At 37.9% G+C, this 21458-nt stretch overlaps 1 protein-coding gene across 5 annotated transcripts; it reads left to right on the top strand.

Annotated features, from left to right (window-relative positions):
* The first annotated feature begins 213 nt into the window (after positions 1-213).
* NADK (NAD kinase) lies at positions 214-21239 on the top strand. Of its 5 annotated transcripts, none has more exons than XM_051637642.1 (12): positions 214-342; positions 5017-5230; positions 9159-9242; positions 12543-12672; positions 13194-13302; positions 13532-13617; positions 13909-14011; positions 14839-14990; positions 15507-15606; positions 16237-16394; positions 16918-17000; positions 17982-21239. In XM_051637642.1, the coding sequence occupies exons 2-12, from the start codon at positions 5058-5060 to the stop codon at positions 18127-18129; spliced, it is 1326 nt and encodes a 441-aa protein (XP_051493602.1). In that variant the 5' UTR covers positions 214-342; positions 5017-5057; the 3' UTR covers positions 18130-21239. The 5 variants fall into 5 exon arrangements, with proteins under 5 accessions (XP_051493602.1, XP_051493603.1, XP_051493606.1 ...); XM_051637643.1 differs by lacking the exon at positions 214-342 and adding an exon at positions 4504-4521; XM_051637646.1 differs by lacking the exons at positions 214-342; positions 5017-5230 and adding an exon at positions 5857-6114.
* The last annotated feature ends 219 nt before the right edge of the window (positions 21240-21458 follow it).

Here is a 21458-nt window from a genome sequence, read left to right on the forward strand (position 1 = left end):
CCAGGCGCCTTCTCATTGAAGGAACAAACGAGTTAAAACTGAGGTGACAAAGAACCAACAGCCGCTCCCGCCTCTTCCCGCGCAGGCGCAGCGCGGCAGCCCCTGCCCGGCGGGCTCTGCGCATGCGCCACGGGGCAGCCCGCGCAGGGGCGTGGCGGGGCCGCAGGGCGGCGCTGTGGCGCATGCGCGGGCGCTGAGGAGGCGGGCAGGGGGGATGGAGGCCGCCGGGGCCCGCCGGCCCCGCGCACCGCCCGCCTGCCGCCGCCACCGGGGCCGACGGGCCGTTCTCTGAAGGGGAAAGGGGCGGGACGCTCCGCCGGGAGGGGGAGCAGCCGGAGCGCGGTGAGTTAGGGACGCTGGGAGGGGGATTGCGCTGTGAGGAGACCCCGGGGAAGCTCGGCCGGGCCAGGCGGCCTCCAGCCGCGGGGGCTGCGCGGGGGCGAGGGCCGCTTTGCTGGGGGTGCCTTGGCTTCCCCTACCCTGTAGGACGGTGCCGAGGGTCGGGCTGGCCTGGAGGCACCCGGTAAACTGCGGCTGCTGGTGCCTCGGGGGGCTTCCCGGTAACCCCTGAGAGCCGGAGGGCGGGAACGCTGTGGTGAGGTGAGCGCCGAGCAGCCCTGGGGAGCCCTGAGGAGCCCTGAGGTGGGGCGGTTTCCCGAAGGGATACCGAGGGAAAGCCCTTTAATCCGGCCCGCGATCTCCCGGTCACACCTCAAGGGGCTGCGATCCACCGCCTCGGGGGTTTGTTTGAACACCCGCGTTTCCGGCGAAAGGGATGGCGATGAGTTTTTAGGTTGTTGAAGCGGTTTCCTTGGTGTGGTGGGTGTGCTGGTGTTTCCGAAGTGGAAGGGTTAACAAATGGACTTGTTTTCCCTGGTTATTTAACACGTGACAGTCATACTGTGTGGTTTTTTAGTAGAAATAGCACTTGAGTATGCAATCAAAAAACATGCTGCTCAATTTTCAGCTGCTGTCAGGCCGCTACATTTCAATGTGGAATGTTATTTTGTCTTGTTTTTTTTTTCTTCAGGCAGACTGAAATAAGAAGTTTTAAACTAAAACCAAAAAGGAAGTTTTGTCTACCCCCTGCAGTTGTTGCTGCTTTTTCTGAAGAGAGGGGTTTAGTGCCTTAGGGATGGAGCCGTATGTGCGTAACCTCTATTGGCATGCTTTTTCCAGTAAAATGTAGTAATTTTAAAATCTTCTCCACAGGGTTAAATGATTAACCAAGGAGGCAAATTATACTGTTTTTGGATATAACATTGTCCGTGTATGTCCGAATACAAGGTTGATAATAAGGTACAAAATGAGGAATTTTGCATGGCTGATGCAATTTCTAAGGAATTAGAAATGCTGCAGCCTGGAAGACATGTTAAAAGCAGTGTATTTGGTCAGGATGGGACCCTGCAGTAATCCTTTAATAACGATTTAGGGCAGTGCTCTTGACAGGAAGCATTTGTTACAAAGTACCAATTTACAAGCATGCTCATTAAGAAAAAAAAACTAAGTGGCTTGGTCATTTGCAGCCTTATGCTCCCTGTGTAGCTGCTTACATCAAAAGGTCATATTTCTTTTAATGCTATTTAGTGTGATCAAACAGTGGAGAAGATGGCTTTTTAAGATGCTAGTTCACATAACTCTTAATTGCCTCTTGGATGTGGATTACGAATACATGAAAGCTTAGTAGGATTGTTTCAGACTTCCTTTGTAATGAGGACTCTTACAGTCGACCTGGAGTGTGATTCCTTAGTAACAGTCTGAACAGTGTAGTAAAGCTTTGGGGATGTTTTGGTGTTGTATCCTTCTGTATAAAGATGGTTTGATGAAACCTCTGTGGAGTTCTGGTTCACAGGAGGGTTCATGTATAATGACAAAGAAGTTAAAGATGGGACACTACAGTAAAAGGTTGGATATGTATGAGAGGTGACTCAACAGGCTACTTTGTGTCTCCATCACAGAAATTTAGTATTAAATGTTAACACTTTCTCAACTGTTCTTCATTCTCTAATGCCAAATGTGATCTGAATACTTTTTTGACCTTTCTATTATTATTTTGGACATAGACCACAGCAGCCTTTTCACTAGTTTGTTGACATGTGCTTCAAGTTTTTGGAGCTTGGCTAATCCTGGAAGCTGTTCAGTGGTAGTTTCATCCTTATGTCAAGTCTGCTTATTTAATAGAGGTCTTGTGAGGGAATGTTAATTAAACAGTACACAGTGTAAGCTGTAGTTAAAACATCCTGAATTGGAAAGTATTACATGGAAGGAATATCAAGTTCTTAGGCTGTATTTAGTAGGTCTGTACACCGTCTTACTTCTAGTTTTGTGCTAATCTGATTTTCTTTACCAGCAGCATCTGTCAGACAAAGATACTTCAAACGAAGTAACTTGGAAACAAACACGCCTTGTTTATTGCTTGCTATATAAATTATTGTTTTCTTAATTAAGAGTGATGCTGTGGAATGAGATGCATATAAGTTACTAATAAAGCTAATTCTTCAAAAACTACTTTGACAGATGTTGCATTTCTATACACTCTGTTAACTGATGCTGTAACTTTTATTTTCCTAGGCCCAGATCAAGCTCTCATTTTGGATACAAAGGAATAAGGAATTGATAACCTATGTAATGGGAAAGCAAGGGAGAATTATGTACTATTCACTGCTGGGGCTTGTCAAATTTGTGTGTGTGCCCATTTTGCAGTGCAGATTTTAAAGACAGAGTTCTGACTGCTGAGAGTGGATGATGCATAGTGCAGGTATTAATATCTTTGAGAAATATCGTGTTTGGGATAGGTAAGATTTTTATTCTCATTGCCTCTGAAATAGGTTAGTAGCAGCTCATATTGAGAGCTAACTAACAAAATAGATGAAAACAAGTGGGTTTTTGTAATTTCCTAGGGTAAATCTATGAAGACAAAGTTTCTTTTGGAAATAGCTGGTTCCTAAATTTAGTAATAAAAGACAGTTGCAGTGGTGGTTGGTATCTGCTGATTTTCTCCTCCACCAGTTCAAGTGTATTATTTTCCTTTCTGGATTATTCTTGGCAAACTGATCTCCTCCACCAATGTGTAATTATCTCCAGCATTTTTGTTGGCTAATTCTACAAAATGTAACATATTCATGTGTACTAATCATTACCTTTCACTGTTTTAGTTAATATTAATTAGGAGCATGGTACTTCAGGAAAGATATAGTCAGATCTGTAATTCCTTAAAAATCAGAAAGATGGTAAAGTGTGTGGAAGTCTGGATTTATAGATACTGGATAAGCCTTTTTGGACTCTATGGAGTAGATATGCCAAACACAAGAATGATTTTAGATTTAAATCCTTAGATTTAAAATTAAAATTGAAGGTATTTTTTCACGGTATCTTGATTGATAGGCACTTAATGAGTGTGTTACAAGTGTATAACAAATTGAAATACATTAAAAATCATTTATGTTAATAGTTTTACAGTCTGTTTTATATATGTGCTTGCACAATCAGAGTAATTATGTGCATGAATCAACTAACTGGCACAAAAATTATATTGAGCTTAGACTTGTCTAAAAATGGATTTGCAGTTTTCTAATTTTTATTGTAAAATATTATAAACAAGCGGAAATTGCTATTTCCCTAGTCAGTGGGTAACAACACTATCAATTGATATCCTTACAAGCGCAGGATCTTATACATTATTGAAGGATGACAGTAACTGTAGCTCTTTGTAGCAGAGTTCTCTTAGGGTAAGCTTTGTCTACAGTAGGAGCAAAAGTACTTTCTAATTTGATTAAGTGGTGGCTCTAATTTAGTAATGAGCCAATGCTTATTCTAAAATTACAACTTCATTTAGATGATGCTAAAAGTTGGGGTGCTGTGAAACATAGTACTTGTCAAATTGTGGAGATTGTCATTATCTGGTAACTTCAGCCAATGCCATTATTCTGTGGGTATTTTCCAGAGCTATCGTCCATTTTGATGGTTTCAGTAATGTTGTCCCTGCTTTACAGGATTCAAAGTGATGAAACTATTTTAAAAACATCTGTAGGTTCTTAGTGAACCATCTTTTTTACCGTGTGTTGAAATCAACTGACTTGAGGAATGTACTATTGCTCTGGACTGCATGATCTCAGCTACTATTTGTTTATAGTTTAGTGTTTATTCATACATGGAAAATTACTTTCTGTTTATATTCTGATGAGGCCGTTTCTACTTCTTCCAAATAGTGATGGGGAACTTACAGGATTTCTAATACTTTTGGGGAAGGATGGTTATTTAAAGTTTGGGTTGGGGTTATTTTATTCTTTTTTTTACTTCTGCAAAGCTGCTATCTAGCCAGCTGTTTATCTTCTAGTTGTGCTGATTATTTGTGGAAGTGAAATACTTCACATTTGTCCTTATTTCATCTTGTTTGTTTTGGACCATCTCCCCGGTTAGTCACAAATGATTTAACAACTTCGGTATCGTCCTCCAACTTGTTTTTGTTTCTTTCCAGCCTGCTATTAATCACATTTTTTTGAAGAACTGAAGTTTATTATGGTTATCTCTGTTGCTTTTTGCCTTTTTTTTTTTGCTTACTTTGTTGGGTCATCTTCTGTTATACTTTAGTGTATTCTAGTTTTATTTTTTAATATATGTATCACCCAATAGGAAACTTTATAGTTTTTTCTGACTCTTGATTCCTTGCCAAATATTTAAATGTTTTATTCCTCTCCAGTATCTAAATTAAATGTATTTTATCTCATCTATAACTGCAGAGGTGAATCTGTGCTAGTCTTTAAGCAACTTTGTATTGAGCCTCTTGTAAATGTGGGTGTATATGTGTTTTTAATTCTGGTCAGTTTTCCTTCCAGTGTCTTCTGATTGCCTTGAATGATTTCTTAATTGCACAGATCCTTTCTAGAAGTGTTTATCAAAATGTGTAAACTCAATTTTTTAATACTTACTGTTAGTGTTGCTAATACAGAGTTTTTTGGTTTTTTTTTTTCTCCTCTCTCTCCTCGCTGTCACCTTTCTCCTGGTGTCCTTCTACAGGAATTGAATTTCTCTTTCACTGAGGTTCCTTCACTTCCAGTATGGAGATGAATCGAGAAAAGCTGTGTACCAGTAAGGCTGATGTGAGCTCAGATTCTGCTTTTCATTGCTCAACGTGTCATGATGATGAGGAGTGGAGCAGTACTAGCAGGGGACGAGCTAAATCACGAAGTTTGTCTGCTTCACCAGCCCTAGGGAGCACCAAAGAATTCCGGTATGGCTCTTGGCTCTTCCTGTTGGTACTACCTTTAAAAAAAAAGTGTGTGTGTGTGGGGGATTATATCTTTTAATTTTTACTCCTCTCTTTATGTAACCATAGTCTTGCAGCTGTGACAAGTGATAATGGACAGAAATAAAAGTTGTGGTTTGTGGTAATAAATAGAGAAGGAGGTGATTAGTGAACCATCCTACTGTGATCCATGCTGGGAAAAGAATTTGATTTTCTAAACTAGCCACTGAGGTGGTAGTATATACCACAATGCTGTGATATTTGTCATAGTTTGGCCCACCTTCAGAAGTTTTAAGTACCATCCAAAAATAAAATGCAAATGCATCTGAACTGAGCTGAGTTAATTCGTAGCTTGGTAGTAGCTCAGGTCACAAGAAGGAACAGTTTTGTGTTGTGTATTAAAAACCTGAATGAGTGTTTAGGTTGTAAGACAATGTCAGGTAGCACATAGCATGTTTGTGCTTGCAGATTGTTTCACAGCAGTGAGAAACACCTTTTTCTTCTTTGAGCCAAATTTCTAATCTGGTTGCAAGGCTCTTGTCATGTGGACAGCTTGGATAGAACTTTTGGTTTTCTGATCTTTGGACCCATTGTAAATATTGAATAGCGTGCTGTGGTAGTGGCGTGTCTTGGACTGGTGGGAAGCTTAGCAGAATTTTACCGATCGTTGTGACCCTCTCTAAAAGCACAGACAGAATCATGGAATTTCTGAACAGCTGAACAGCTCGAAATCCTGGTCCAGAGTTACTGCTTGGCTGGTAGGAATGCTCTTGCAAGGCAGAGCATATAAGGGTGTGGAAGAAGATGGCAGGGGAAGCTTTGTGGTGACGGGAGGCATAATAAAAGCCTTTATCTGAAGAGGCTAAAAGGTTAGGAAAATACTTGCTTTGCATACCTAGTTCAGAAACTTGGTGTACTGGAATGTTTTTGGGAAACAGAGCACCGTGCTCTGACTGTGCTGTTCTGGCTGTGTTTTCTGTCATGGTCAATCCCTAAGACTTTGTTAAAAGCCTGCTGTAAAGCCTGTATGTTTTCACTACTCTGCTTAAACCTTTAAGAATGTAGAATTCCAGTCTACTTGTGTAAAAGACCTTGTGGTCTAAATTTTCGGGTATCATCTTCTAGCTAAAGAACTACTTTTTTAAAGTAGAAGTGCTCTGTGTACACTCTGTGCTCATTGTGGGTTTGAATCAGGGTTATTGTATGAGTTTTTTTCATTAAGATATCCTGCATTTATTTACTGGCTGCCTTCAATTTAGTGCAAAATTGTCAAAAGGAATTTTGCAGAATGTTCAGGTGATCTCAGGCTTGCTACGTAGTGTTCAAATTGAAGCAGTTGCCTGTCTGCTTTGAACTGGCAATTATATTTGCCTTAAAAGATGTACAATTTTCAGTGTTGCTGCTCTTTATTAGGCAGGCTTACTAAAAGAACAACTTTAAATTCTGTTCACTCAAACATTTTGCCTCCTGTTGATTGAATAGAGCATAGATTGAGTGTTAATAAAGCCAAGTAGAATCTCAATCAAAATGTATAGCAATTATTAATTAATGCTTACAGAGATAACCTTATTGAATGTGGTAAAAGTTAGATGTGGATATTCAATGCCTCTTGTAGGAACAGAGTTCAGCCAGTTACTGGGAGTGGCATGGAATAACAACCTGAGTTGAAAGAAGACATAGAAGACAAGTTATTTGGGGGAATCTTGGGTGGAACAAGAAGTGGGAGGTGATATTGCCAGGGTGCTATTTAACTGTCCCCATTTCAAGTGTAATTGTTCTCAAGTAGATAAAGAATTACCATTCCTTTACATGTATTGGTACACACGTTAATCTCTGCTTATGCCAGTCATTGCTCATTTTTCTGTTTTAATATAAGTTAAACTTTATAAACCACTCATTAATAATCTTATCTGACTAGATTAGTCATGCCTGGGCTTATCAATGGGAAGAAAATATTTGACAAGCGTATCACTTCTGTGCATTAGATATAGGAAATTAAATACTCATTTTCATCATTGGAATTCAAATTTTATGTATGTTTTATTAGACATGGGCCAGGTATTATTCCTTAATTATCTCTTTTTAACCTTTAATCTGGTTTTTATTTTTATTAGATTTCTGAGGGTTTTTTTAGTACTATGAGTGAGTCATTGGGCTGGTCTGAGCTACTTTGTAATATACACAATAGAAGGTAGTGCAGTAATGATTTGTTACTGCCAGGCAATAGGTTAGTTACCAGTTCCTGTGTTAATTGAATTAAGCACAGGAAAGGCATATTTCCCCCTTCTTTTTAATGGAATAATTCTAATAGCATTTGCGTAATGTTTCAACAGTTACATGACTTGAGAAAGTTTGACTCCCATTTGCAGATTTGCTGGAGGAGGTGGGAGGGAAGCAAGGCAGAACAGTTCTGACTTGCTCTGGATAATCTCATCCTAGAGCTAGGAGTAATCCTGTATTCTCCATGGGATTTAAGTTTGAGGATAGATGACATTTCAGAGCTCCTGTTTATTTGAAGACAAAGATAATACTGACTCCTATTAGATATGTATGTGGAGAAAATGAACTTTTTCTCTACTTACTCAAAAACTAAGGCCTGGAACTGCAGATATGTATCTCCATATACCTTAGAATTGAAGGATTTGTGTTTTATGAGTTAAGTGCAAAGATTTAAACAACAGAAGAAGTGCTTGAGTGATTAAGGACATCATTACTGTGACATGACCATGGTAAAAAAAGTTGAAGGTGTTTCCTTGGTGCTGGAGGTTTCTTTCTAAATGCTTGTCAAGCCTTACACTGGGAAACCTAGTTTATATGTGTTGCTTTACCTTATTGAGATGAAGAGCACTCATTAAGCTATTTTGTATGTATTTATTCCAGATTTAATAGTTCTGCATGTCGTGTTCTAAAATTGTGCTCTTAGATAAGATGTAGTGCTGTAAGAAATACAGAAAAGACAGTATCATGGTTACTGTGTCTGCAGCAGTGAAGCTGATGTAATTTAGGAATTGATGCCAACTAATCCTTTGCATACATCAGTGACACAACTAACAGTCATTGTAGGCTTTTTTGCTGAAAACCTGGCCTGAAAACAACAGTCTTGGGCTTATTTTTTTGTTTGTATCCTTAGCTGTTTGCTTGCTCATTGGCAACAGAAATGAATGCATGCCAAAATATTGCAGAAGAGAAAGTGCTTATACGGTGTAAACAAAAGCCCTGGCTTATGTGTTGTATTTTAATTAATTGATTAGGTACACTTGTTAAGTGATGTTTGTGAGACTGCTGGGCTAGGTAACACAAGCTGAATGCCACTGCTCTTTTGCTCAGCTAGTGTTACGAGAGCTATTTTAAGTTTCTTTTGAATGTTGCCACAAGTCCCTCATTTGATAATTTTTTAGTGTTACTTAGCTTCCTACAAAATCTGACTTGTTCAGTCAATTACCACTTAAGTACCTGGTTGGGTACTTGAAGTGTTAAATACTTGTTTATGCTATCATGTTGACTATTGTTTAAAATTACAAGAAATGGAGGAGTTGAAAAATATGTCCTTTAGTTATTAAATTCCTTCTTACTCAACCCAAACCATTATGTGATTCCATGAAATGAATACCATAAGAACATGTGCCTGGAACTAATATTTAGGACATGGTTAATCAGTATGTGGAGGGGATAAAGTGGAAGTAAAATAAAATGAAAGCATTTCCAAGGAGCAGGTAAATGAGTTGAAGTTTCAGATTCGAAATGTGAGAGCTGATTAATTTGAAATTACATTGGTAGGCTTAAGAAATGAGCTTTGCCCTGGATTGCCTAGTGCAGCTTTTTTCCAAGAAGTGATGTTGGTTGTTGGGGAACTAATTATACCAGTTTGTCTTTACATTTCTCTCACTTTTTGATCATCCTTCCATATATTTAGGAGAACACGCTCCTTGCACGGACCATGCCCAGTGACCACATTTGGACCAAAGGCCTGTATGCTGCAAAATCCCAAAACGATTATGTAAGTACCAGTCAAGTGAATGGTAATATGCTCATTCTGTGTGAAAGAAAAAGGTTTGCTTTCCCACTGTTGACCCCCACTGTGATGCAGAGAAACTATTTGTAACATTTTGTTTATTCCATCAATGTGAAATATGTAAGGAGCAGTGTTTCTCAACGATAGAGAAACAAAGTTTTTATGGACAACACAAGGAAAGGAGGATAAATTGTTCTGTGAGGTCTGATGAAAGCCTTCTCCCTCTTTTGATATTACATGTTTGAAGCTGTAGCTTGAATTTTTGGTCTATGGCACTTGCAGTGTGTGATTATCATTAGGGCAAGTTTGCTTTTAGCTTCTGCTGATAAATTGAAATGTGAAAATAAGGACTAGTTTCTGCTTAGCAGGCATATAAACATTTTAATTTTGTAGGTTGGGTGGTATAAAAGTGTTGCTTTTTACGATATATATTATATACTTAATTAATGGAGTCTCAACTTGGTCAAATGAAAAATCCTAGGCTTCTACAGATTAACCAAGTTAGTGGTCCCTATTTTTGTCCCTTTACAAAGTTCTCTTCCATTGTTCTTTCAGTTAAATGTAAGGTATTGAAGTATTTACTGGCTAAATCTGCACCTAAATAGTAGTATTCCTCCTCAAAACAGCTTGGTGGTGTCCTAGCATTTCTTACCAAGGTGTGGCAGAAATCTTGCAATGTACAGTAACTCTCAGCTTCCTCATTCTCTGTTTCAAGTTGGTGGCTCCGGTTGCTGCGGCTCCCCTGAAAGCCCAGCTTGCCTGGTGTGTTTACCCACCTGACTGCCAGACACGCTCCTCCCCGTGGGCCGGGCCGGGGGTACAATATAATCATAGTGTCAAGATCAGTTGAGTACAGAGGCTGCAGGCAATCCTAATCCACAGCATTTGCCAAGGAAAGGTCTGCTTGTGCAATCTGGAGGATAGCTGGCGAGAAGAGGCTGCTCTCAGGTGACTGCAGGAAGGGACTATTTGAAGGCCAAATTGTAAATTATTATTCTTACTATGCAAAAGGTTTCTATTGTGGCTTCTAATAACGAGCAAAAGCCTTTTAGTTTGGGTTTTTCTTCCCTACAGATGGTAATACTGTTAAACTCTCTTCACTGGAGAGAACTTTTTAACAGAAATTTTTAGTTTTTATGTACAGGCACAAGTTAGTGAAGGTCTTGGGGCCTCTAAGTGCTAGGGTTGATGATTGTGTTGAAAAACCTGCTTTCCAAAGACTGTTAGGTCTTGCCTCTGAAAGTCTGTAATAACCATTTTATACAGGATTTTTCTGTAAAGCCTCACAATTGGGACTGATTAAAATATTTAACTGGGGAAAAAAATTCAGAGAAAATGTTTTCTTTTGAGGTAGCAGTTTTTTAGTAAGTGACAAAAGCTTCAGCCTTTCGTTTTTGGAGCCGCTGCATTTGCTTGACTGCTGGAAAGAAACATGAAGATCTTAAAGCATGTTATGAATAATCTTTCATTTAGCAGAATTACCTGGAATTGGTGAGTACAGTTGAAAGAAGCAGACTGCCATTCCTTTCTATGAAGGCTGTATTAGTTCTAGGTTTATTAAGGAAAAGCTGTGCTGCCATCTTAGCTCTTTGCCAGCTTTAGAAGATAGCCTAAGCATCGTGAAATGGTCTGGGGGATCGTTTCTCTTTATGTATTTTTTTTCTTTTTAACAGCTTTGAGATTTGAGGCATTTAATTTTATGAAATGAACTTTAGTACTTTAGATTGCTTAGTCACCGTTTGTGTTGCAAATAGCTTGTAAAACCTCAGCTTCAGTTCCTTTGTGACTGCTTGGCAGCAATAAGCACTTCGATGCAGCTCTTCCTGGTTTTATTTTCAGTTTAGCTCCTGGTTGGCTAGTCAAGTCAGAGGAAACCTTCCAAATTCATAGTGATCTTGGCAATGTTTGAGACTGAGTATGATATCTTCAATACACCCTTACACTGAAACAGGGGATGGGATGAGCTGCCTTCCAGCCTCCACTGTTCTGTGATTCCTTGGTTGTAACATACAATGAGAATAAACAACATAATGTGGAGTGTAACTGCATGTTTGTCTTCTTTTGTTCAGTAATAATATTTAGAGAAAACACTTTGTTGCTAAATGTTACTAGTATTAGACTACATCATTAATCCAAAGTTTCTGTTGTGTTTATATTTAGAATGTAGGCATTTTGGAAAGTAAAACAGACAGGTTATTCCACCTCCAGCATCGTAATTCGTGTTATTTTAACCCTTGAAGTGCTAAATCCAAATCTCTTTGTAAATTTGCCTTGCTCAGCATTTATACTAATCTGCTTTGCTTTATGGATTAGATCTGCACCATATGGAAAAGGTGAGGACGCTTATTATGTGTGAAGTATAGCTGTGAAATTTTGTAGCTTAGAAGTAGATGTAAAAGAAGGAAAATACAGCTGGGTATTCCTAAACCAACCACATGTCTTATACAGCAACATGAGGGTTCTGTTGCTGAACCCTGTTGAAAGCAGCAAAATTATTTGTGTACATGTATTTTGTACTTGAGGTTCTCAAGTCTTAGAATGTTGCCCTGACAAAAGACAGGCAGTAGTTTTAAAATATTTTTAATTTTTTTTGCTGGTTTTCTTGTGTGTTTGTTTTTATTTAAAGTAGGAGTTGTGCTACTTGAGGCAGATCAACTTGTTTCGGGATCAACACTAAACTGAAACAAATACATAGATTAGAATTTTAAAGAAATTTTGCACTAAGGTTGCATTCACTTACACACCTCTAATGTTTGCCTGGAGCAGAGATGTGCAGGCACCTGTTTTTGTTTAAGCTTTTATTTATGAGTCTTTATTACAGGAAATATAAGAGTTGCAAGTGCAGGCTTCCCAGAATAGAATCTATGTACTATAGTTTTCAAGGCTTATCTTGAGGATTTAGTACAGGTGACCATGTAAATCTTAATTAGTGCTATTTAGTATTAGTAGAAAAACAGTAGAATTTGTGTCTGCATCTACAGGCTTCAAACTAGTGAGAAAACTGAAAAAATGCTGAAGGAAACATTGCTAAAAAGAACGTTGGGGTTGGAACTATTGCACTCTTTAAGAAATTTACATTCACTTGAGCTGTTTGACTTGCAGAATCAGATGAGAAAAAATGTTATACTGCAGCTTTTTACTGATGATTTAATTGGATGTTTCTTCTTATTTTGAGTCAGCTTAAGAGGAGAGAGCATTTAAAACAATTATACTTAAGGACACATTCTTAACAGGCCAGAATGTTGTCAAAGCAAAATGCAGTAAGAGGGGTTTTTTTCCCTCTAGGCACATTCAGGATCCAGCAAGCCAGCGGTTGACATGGAACAAACCTCCCAAGAGTGTCCTTGTTATTAAAAAGATCCGTGATGCCAGTCTGCTGCAGCCTTTTAAAGAGCTTTGTGTCTATCTTACTGAGGTAATGAGATGTAAATTCCATTTTTTTTTACCAGAATTAAAAATGTTACATCTCTACTGTTTTCAATTACTGGTTCTCTTGAATGTGGAAGGGCCAGAATTATGTAGCACAAATTGTTATGCCTGTTGCCACTGGAAGCAGGAAAACTTTTCAGAGGCCAAGTTGAGTACTTAAGTACAGTGCTTAAAAAACAAGTAAAAGCTTTCCTTCATTCTGTCTGCAGTTCTAAATTACAGGGAATGGGATATAAAAAGCTTAATCTATTAAGCCTTGAACAAATATAGCAATGTTACTGTATCATATAATCTATATTTCAAAGTTTAGTTTGTTAGATGGTCTGTGCATACTGCAAAATTCTCATTAGAATTAGACCACACATGAAAAATAAACTCCACAACCAACAGCTGCAGACCACTGCTGTAAAATATTAATTATGTTTTAAACTAATGCAATTTATGGAGAGGGTCAAATATTTTGTCGTTTTAAGAGGTTATTAACAAGCTTATCTTGCCTCTTTCAAGGAGAACAATATGATAGTGTATGTAGAAAAAAAAGTATTGGAAGACCCTGCTATAGCTAATGATGATAATTTTGGACCAGTGAAGAAGAAATTTTGCACCTTCAGAGAAGGTATGGTCGTGATTTCTTGAAAGTGAAGTTGAAGTAGGTCACTTTTTTGTCTTCGTATTTCTTTAGTTTTTGTTAAACTGATGCATCTTTGCAAACAGCTGTTGCTGCATCCTAGTTGTGTGCTTTTTTTATGAAAATTGGCATGCTGCACTTAATTTGTTAGGAAATTATGACTGTTGATAAAACTATTTCTGATCATTCCAAACCTGTATCTCAATGTTGCTCCTAGATTATGATGATATCTCCAATCAGATAGACTTTATCATATGCCTGGGAGGAGATGGGACCTTGCTTTATGCATCTTCACTTTTCCAGGTTGGTCTTTATGAGAAATAAACTTAAAGACCTCTTTTCTTTTTGAAGTATTTGAAAACTGTTTAGGTTTTTTTTTTCCTGTGTTATGGAGTTCAGCATTCATCCTTTGATGTCCATTCCTTTTTTATCAAGCCTGTTTTACCCTATACCTTCTGAGAATAATGTATATCATGTGTTGTTTTTATTATGCATGGTTGAAGTTACATCACTAGTCACAATATTTATAGGCAATTAGTTGAAGTATGAATTGCTTTTATTCAGTAGCTTTTAAATTCTTTTCTTTATTGATAGGGTAGTGTACCTCCAGTTATGGCTTTTCATCTGGGATCCCTTGGATTTCTTACTCCATTTAATTTTGAGAATTTTCAGTCCCAAGTCACTCAGGTTATAGAAGGTAAATTTAAGGGGACAAGGTGTGGTGTTTCTGTTTGTTACATTTCTCTGTAGCTTTTTCCAAGACGAGTAAATTTTTCTTAACCAATTCATTTAGCTTGTCTAGTAAGACTGAGTCACCAGAAACGTGTACTAAACTAACAGAAGTATCACTTTGCATCAATCTATTCAGTGTTGCTTTCTGTACTGTTTTGTAAAGGAAAATGGCTAAGAAATAACTTTGTCCTGTGTGGAGTAAACAAGTAAAAGGTGCTGCACAACTTTAAATGAAGTCTAAACCTACAGAGTGTAGCTCTGTGGTAGTCTGTTTCTCTAAGCAGTGTGGTGCTTAAATACTGACAAGTCAGGCAAATCAAATATTTGAGGAAAGAAATATCTTTATTCCTTCAATGTAAAGTTATTTGAGTTGCATTCAACATAGATTCCTGAAAAGATGTATAAAATTCTCATGTTGCTAGAATTGTCTTTTAGTATGTGTTTCTAATGCACTGATTTTCTTAAAGCTTACCTTTTGTCTTAGTGAGGATTACATGAGCCTAGCAGTGTTTTCCAAGCTTGATCATGTCCATGTAAAACTTAAATTTTTATTTCACATGATGAAGAAAGGGAGGAAGGACAAAGTTGAAATTTACTTTTGCTCATTGCTACTAAAAATTAGTTTTGAGCTTTTACCAAGTGTAGACAGTTGTCTTCTGAATGAAATTGAGAATGTTGAAAGCATGGGCTGTAGATGGATGGCATTTCATACAGTTTGCTAGTCGTGACAGGGGTTTATTTACCATACCAGCATACCATTTTTGTGTACTTTCTCCTTTATTTCACTTCTAGGCAATGCAGCACTTGTTCTACGAAGCAGACTGAAAGTGAAAGTAGTGAAAGAGCACAGAGAGAAAATGACAGTACAAAATGGTATAGAAGAAAATGGAGTAGTGTCTACAAATATAGAGAAAGAAGTGGGCAAGCAAATTATGCAATATCAGGTCAGAGGGCAAAACAGGCAGAAGAACTAATACGCTGTTTGTAAATTACTTGTACTTGTTTTATTATAACTTTCCTCTTTTAATGTTTACTTTATTAGCTCAGTCATGTGGGACTGATCCACATTTCACAATAAGTGCACTAAATAATGAGGAAATTATGTACATCATTACTTCCTGCAATCTTAAGTGCTAGTATTGTATTTTCCTGTAGTAATATTTTCCTTCTGTTTTGAAAACAAAGCAGTAGTTCTAAGATGGGATATCCCAAAGATTATTGCAAGTGAAAAGAAAAATCCTGCTCATTGTTAGTAACCGGGTCTTGGAAGTAACTCTTAAAATCTAAAATCTTTCTGCAGAAGCGTAAAGAGAGTCTAATTTGGCAGGTACTAAATCTGCATGAATTTTTCAAAGATATGGAGAACATATGGATGTTTTCAAAGATCTAGAATGTTTTGCAATTCATTGCATTGCCAAGTCAGCAGTAGCAGGCTGGTGTAATGTTTGATGTCGTGGCAGGTCCTAAATGAAGTTGTAGTGGATCGTGGTCCTTCTTCTTACCTTTCCAATGTAGATGTCTTTCTAGATGGACACCTGATAACTACAGTGCAAGGAGATGGTGAGTCTGCTTTGTGAGTGAAATTGCTTACCAGTTCGTGTGTTGACTGTTGCTGCTTTACTGGAGGATTTTCTCACAAGGAAACACAATCTCAGGCTTTGGTTCACTGGTGACAGAAAACATTAGTGTGCAAAGAATAGGTGTGTTTATTCATTGCTAACTACTGTGTTCCACAACAAAACATTAAAGTGTTGTAAGCTTCGTTTACAAACTTGTGAAGGCAAGTGGCAGTTTCTCTGAGTATGATGTGTTTAGGGCTGAGGGCAAGAAATAGCTCAGAAAAAATTTGTTTGGATATCTGGAATTGGCTGAAGGCCCAAGATCTCAACTCATGAAATACAGAAGTTAATCTTTAAAGCTCTTACCCTTAAAAACACCTCAGCGTCACTGTTGCAAAGTTGTGTAACCTGAGATCTAGAAGTTTATGCAACTTATGTGAAGCCGTTAGACAAATGTGCCAGGATTAGGAGAGTTTCTGACTTTTTGTGTATTAGGCTGCAATTCTACTGTGAAATACAAGTTGATACATTCTCTGCTTCATTTTCCTAACAGTGCTATTTCTTGGTTGTCTTCCAAAATAACACACTGATTGTGATGCTAATGTGACTGAAATTTTTGCTCCTTTCACAGGAGTCATTGTCTCCACCCCGACTGGTAGCACTGCCTATGCAGCTGCTGCAGGAGCTTCTATGATTCATCCAAATGTTCCTGCCATCATGATCACCCCCATCTGCCCTCACTCATTGTCTTTCAGACCTATTGTTGTTCCTGCTGGAGTGGAACTCAAGGTTAGCTTCTGTGATGTTATTTCTAAGTTACAAACTTTTGTAATAACCATGTGAAGTGGACCGAAGCAGAAGAGGTTGGGAAATGCTATGTATCTCCTGCATTCTTTCATTTGTAGGAGGACCAGATCAAGTCTGGTTGAAGAGTGCATCTTTGTTTAAAATATTGTGCCCACTAGCAGAAAAATTTACACTGCTTCTCACTGGGTTGTAGTTGTATCAAACTGAATTTAAACGTACTCTGGCTGTAACTGGAAGATCTTTCAGGTTTATGGCCTTGGACTTAGAAAGAGAGGATTTATTGCATGTAGAAAATAAATGTATGTATACCAAACATGAAATGAAGGTTTGGAACTTGTGTGGTGTGTTACTGCACTGTGGTTACAGACAGATGATGAATTTCAGCACAACTTTAAAGCTGCAAAGACTCAATTCTGTACTCGGAGGGAGGATGGAGGAGGTGGGTGTTCCTTGCTCTTGAAAAATAGGTTTTGGACCTAAAGTTTAGTTCTTTTCTCTTTTCCAGATTATGCTCTCCCCAGATGCCAGGAATACAGCATGGGTTTCATTTGATGGAAGGAAGAGGCAGGAAATATGCCATGGAGACAGGTGAAGGCTTTTTTTGATTGTAACATCTTTTTATAAGTACAGAAAATACTAATTCATGCACTTAAGTAATTCTCTGACATCTGTCAAAAGGGTTGCTGGCAGTGAAGAAACAAGCTTTTATAAACCCTAATAGCTCTTATAGCACAAACTGCACTAAAAGTGTTTACTTTCTAACTTGAGTTTGAAGGAGCTTGGCAAGAAGGGGGCTCATGTCTTTAGAAAATTCTTTACATTTTACTTAAAGATAAATCTTAGGGGTCTGAGAAGATGTAAGCCAGCAGAGCCTGGATGTGAGCAGTGGCTCTGAATCATTGCTTATGGTTTCAACTGTGTTAACTTAGTGATAGTTGTGGTCACTTGCCTTGGCTGAGCAGAGAGCAGCATGTGAAGGTTCATCAGTGTTTCTGTGCAAAATGTGGTGGCTTGTCCTGATAAGAGGTGATCTGAGGCAGCTGTGTGATATGTGATTGGTAGGCTTGCTATTCAGGTTGGCTTCTTTTTTACCTTGGTCCATACAAGCTGACATGACACTTCATGAACTGTTTGTATCTCCCCTGAGGTTGGAAGGTAAATTAATCAGATCAGGAGACTAGTAAGGATTCAGACATGAGGTTTGGCCCTTGTTAGATGCCGGGCTTCTTAGTGCTGTTGCTTTTAGTTAAAATTTGATATTTAGAGGCCAAGATGGTGACTTACTTCTTCCTCTGTCCCTGTGCTGTTGATGTGAAGATCAGTACAAGACTGCAGGATGCCATGGAGTGGGCTCAGTGTTCTCCCTGTGACACAGAGTGCTGTCCACAGTGCAGCTGTTAAATGTTAACCCCTGTGCTCACTGTTTTGGTGAGCCTGCAGGCTTGGTTTTTGCTTGATTGTGGAAACTGGCTGGTTTACTGTGTTGGCTTGTCAAGAGAAGAATTATTTATTTTTTCAATATGCTGTTTGTTGCCCTCGACTGACTGGGGTATTCCTGTGTTGTTGCAGTATTAGCATCACTACCTCTTGCTATCCCCTTCCTTCAATCTGTTTCCGAGATCCTGTGAGCGACTGGTTTGAAAGCTTGGCTGAGTGTTTACACTGGAATGTTCGGAAGAAGCAGAACAACTTTGCTGTTGAAGAAGAAGAATTTTGAGTGTCTGCATCTAACAAGACTCATGGAAATGGGAAGTGGCAGTATCCCTTCTGTATACTTGGGTTTTTAAATTTTTGGCTAACAAGTGTGGTCACCATCTCAGATGTATATAGTGATTATGGTTTATATCTCTCTGATCTGCTGATGGCTGGAAATTGTTGTGCTACTTCCTGTTCACCAAGAGTAGGAGTGGAAGGAATTAGGCTCTGATTGTTGTAATACAATTTGAATTTCCTTTAAATGAGCAATCTGAAAATTGATTCTTTCTGATTGGTATTGGCAACTGCATCTGTAGATTTGATTGTAACATATAACTTACCAGTAATGTGGTAGGCTGAATGTAGATACAAATAGAAAAGGCATTAAAGTAGCCTGTTTACTTTGGTATATTTGTAATTCCATTTAAGACTGCTATGCATATGAAGGCTCTAAGAAATTTTCTTTTTTAAAAAAACCAACCCTCCTCTTTGTTAGCTTAAATGTCTTGCCCAGAACAACTCCCCTTCAAGACAGCACTTAAAGTACTTTCTCCTTACTTCTGAATGTGATGAACTGTGAAGAAACAACCATGAAGAATGTTTTTTATGAATAGATGGAACTATTAAAAAACCGTATATATTTTTTTATATAACTATACATATCTTATGCCCATTTGGACAGTGTTTGACCCTTGACTGTCATCACTGTGTAAATATCCATGAACAGCATGGCCAACCATTAGCATGGGCTTAGTTGGTTATTACAGTGATCTCCACTTGTGTAGCTGAGCTAGTTTGTAGCTCTGCAGTTCCTATTGGTGGGAATCATCCATGTGTTTTTTTTTTCTTACCTTTTGGTTGATTCTCCAGAATAAATGGTAGCTTTAAGGACTATAAAGTAAAAAATAATAATAATTCTTCAAGTGTTCAAGAAGAATCTAGACTTCAATTACTGCTGTATTGTCTAGTTCCATTGTTGTCTTGAAAAAAAAAAAATCCTCTACTAGACCCTGAGTGCCCTCAACTTCCATGGATACCTTCCAGCTCTTGGTGCTGAGTGACAGAGAAAGGGATACTGCTTTGGTGGGCTGATAAATGAGAGGACACATTCCCAGTGGAGTAGCAATGGTGCCTTCAGCACACTCAAAATATTCTAAGTCTCTTCTTTACTTTTTTAAGATGCTTTCAGATGTTTCTAACTTCTCTATGTGCATATTTTGTTGTATGTGCTTTTATGAAAGAAAAACAAAAAACAACAAAAAACTCGTCGGGGGGAAAGGGTTTGTACTGTACTTTAACTGAAAAATATCAAACCCAAGTATAATGTTTACATTTATGTTCTCTGTGGTGCAGTCTTATGATCATACTATCCAAACTTCTGCATTTTCAAAGTCTTGCTACATTGGTCATTAAAGAAATGGACATTTTCTGTTAAATTTAAGCCTATGGCACAATATTGTGGAGGAATTAATTTACTGATTAAGGTGGGATTTCCTTGGAAGCTGTGTTGAATTTTTCATGATTGTCTTATGTTGTTTGTGTTTCAAAATGGTAATGGGAAATGTATGATTTTCCAAACTTTGCCTGACCTGCTGTCCTCTGATGGTTTAAATCATGTCTCTTCCATTTTGGATGCTGCCCTAGTCTGTCTAATTTTATTAAATCCAGGTGAGAGCACTTTTCCATAAAAGACACGCAGACTCTTGGTTAATTATACCAATCACCATGAAAATGTGTTAATATAAATTAATACTCAGTTTGTAAATTTTGTAAAATAGACCGTTGGTTTGATTTTGGTCTTAAGTAGGCAAATTTGGTGATATCTTGGAGACTAGCCAGATAGGTTTTGGGATTTATCTTTCACTTGAATCTGCAGTAATTATCACTGTTTTGAAGCTGCTTACGGGTTTCCTAGGTGGAGTATTCAGTTATTAAATAACTGGTTACTTTTTGAACTATAGAAGTGTCAGACTTTTTTGCTTTGAAACTTTTTTATTTAAACATGCAATAATTGAGAAAAGGAACAGGGTATAGTGGTTATATAAATGTATTGTTATGTGAAAAAAAAAAAGGCAAGCAGAATAGTCACTCTAGGAAGTGGAAATCATTTTGTGGAGGAGAGGTGAAATGACTAATGAGCCTTATCTAGTATTTTTTTAAAGATAAAACTATATTCAGCACTTTTTATTTATGCTTTTTATAATAGTAAATCTATTATTGACTAAATTGCTGAACTTTAATTTTCAGAGTGTATGATTCATGAAATCTGTAATCAAAACTTAACTACTTTCTCTACATTAGATCTAGTTTAGGAGTTGTCTTTAAATTTATCATGTACTGCAATTGCATTACTGGCTTTGAAGCTTCTTCAGTTTTGCTTGTAGAACTTGGTAAAAATCTTATTTGGGTCACTGACCAGCCAAGTAGAGAGCTACAGTCACTGGCTAAAGGAAAGAAAGTCACGTGTTGACTTTAGTCTTTGCTTTTTCTTCAAAAGCTGCATTGATGATAATTGTACTAGCTGCTTTATATCAAAACATAACCCAAATTGTGTTAATACATTACAAATTTATCTAACTGTACAAAGTCCCTTTTCAAGGCCTTTAATCCACAAACCAGCAATTCCCGAGCAGGCTAGTGAGGTTTGAGCAGCCCTCAAGTTTTGCATATTTAACTGCTTATAGTGGGGGTAACTTCTGTGCAAACCACAGCTGAACCAGAAAAAAAAGCTGTGATGTGGACTTGGTTATATTTGCAATAAGAGCTCATTTTGCTGGTGTAGGTTACTCAAAGGAACTTGTTTCAACTGTGCTGGTAAAATAGTTTTTTTGCTGATTAAAAGCAGTGTTCCTAAAATAAGGGTTTGTAAATGTCACTGTATCTACAAATCCTTTCCAGTCTACAAAGGGCCAAAATGGAAGATTGGAAATTAATTTTTTTTTTAAGTTATTCTCTAGTAGAGTTTCAGAAGTTATTAACAACTGATGTAGTATGGTATAAAGCAGTGTACTGAATTTTTAAAAGAGGAAAAAATCCTGTTACATATTGTTAATGCTTTGAAAACTTGTTTTAAATATTGTTGAAAACAAATATTTTTCAATAATTTCAATAAAATCTTTTTGTAAAGCTGGATTTGTAAAGCAGCATTTTGACTGTTGAGAATGTAAAACCAGGTGTACACAATTACTGCCTTGGAAGACAACCAAGTACAGGTCTGCAGCAAGATGGAAGTCTTCCCTCAGTGGTCCTGTTCTAGGTAAGACCTGCTGCCTGTTGGCTTGTTTTAGGAAAGGACTGAACATGCTTAATTGTGTTCCTCCATTTCAGCAACAATTCATAGTCACATTTTGA

Source organism: Apus apus, chromosome 20 (assembly GCF_020740795.1).
Source record: "Apus apus isolate bApuApu2 chromosome 20, bApuApu2.pri.cur, whole genome shotgun sequence".
NCBI classification, from domain to species: Eukaryota; Metazoa; Chordata; class Aves; order Apodiformes; family Apodidae; genus Apus; species Apus apus.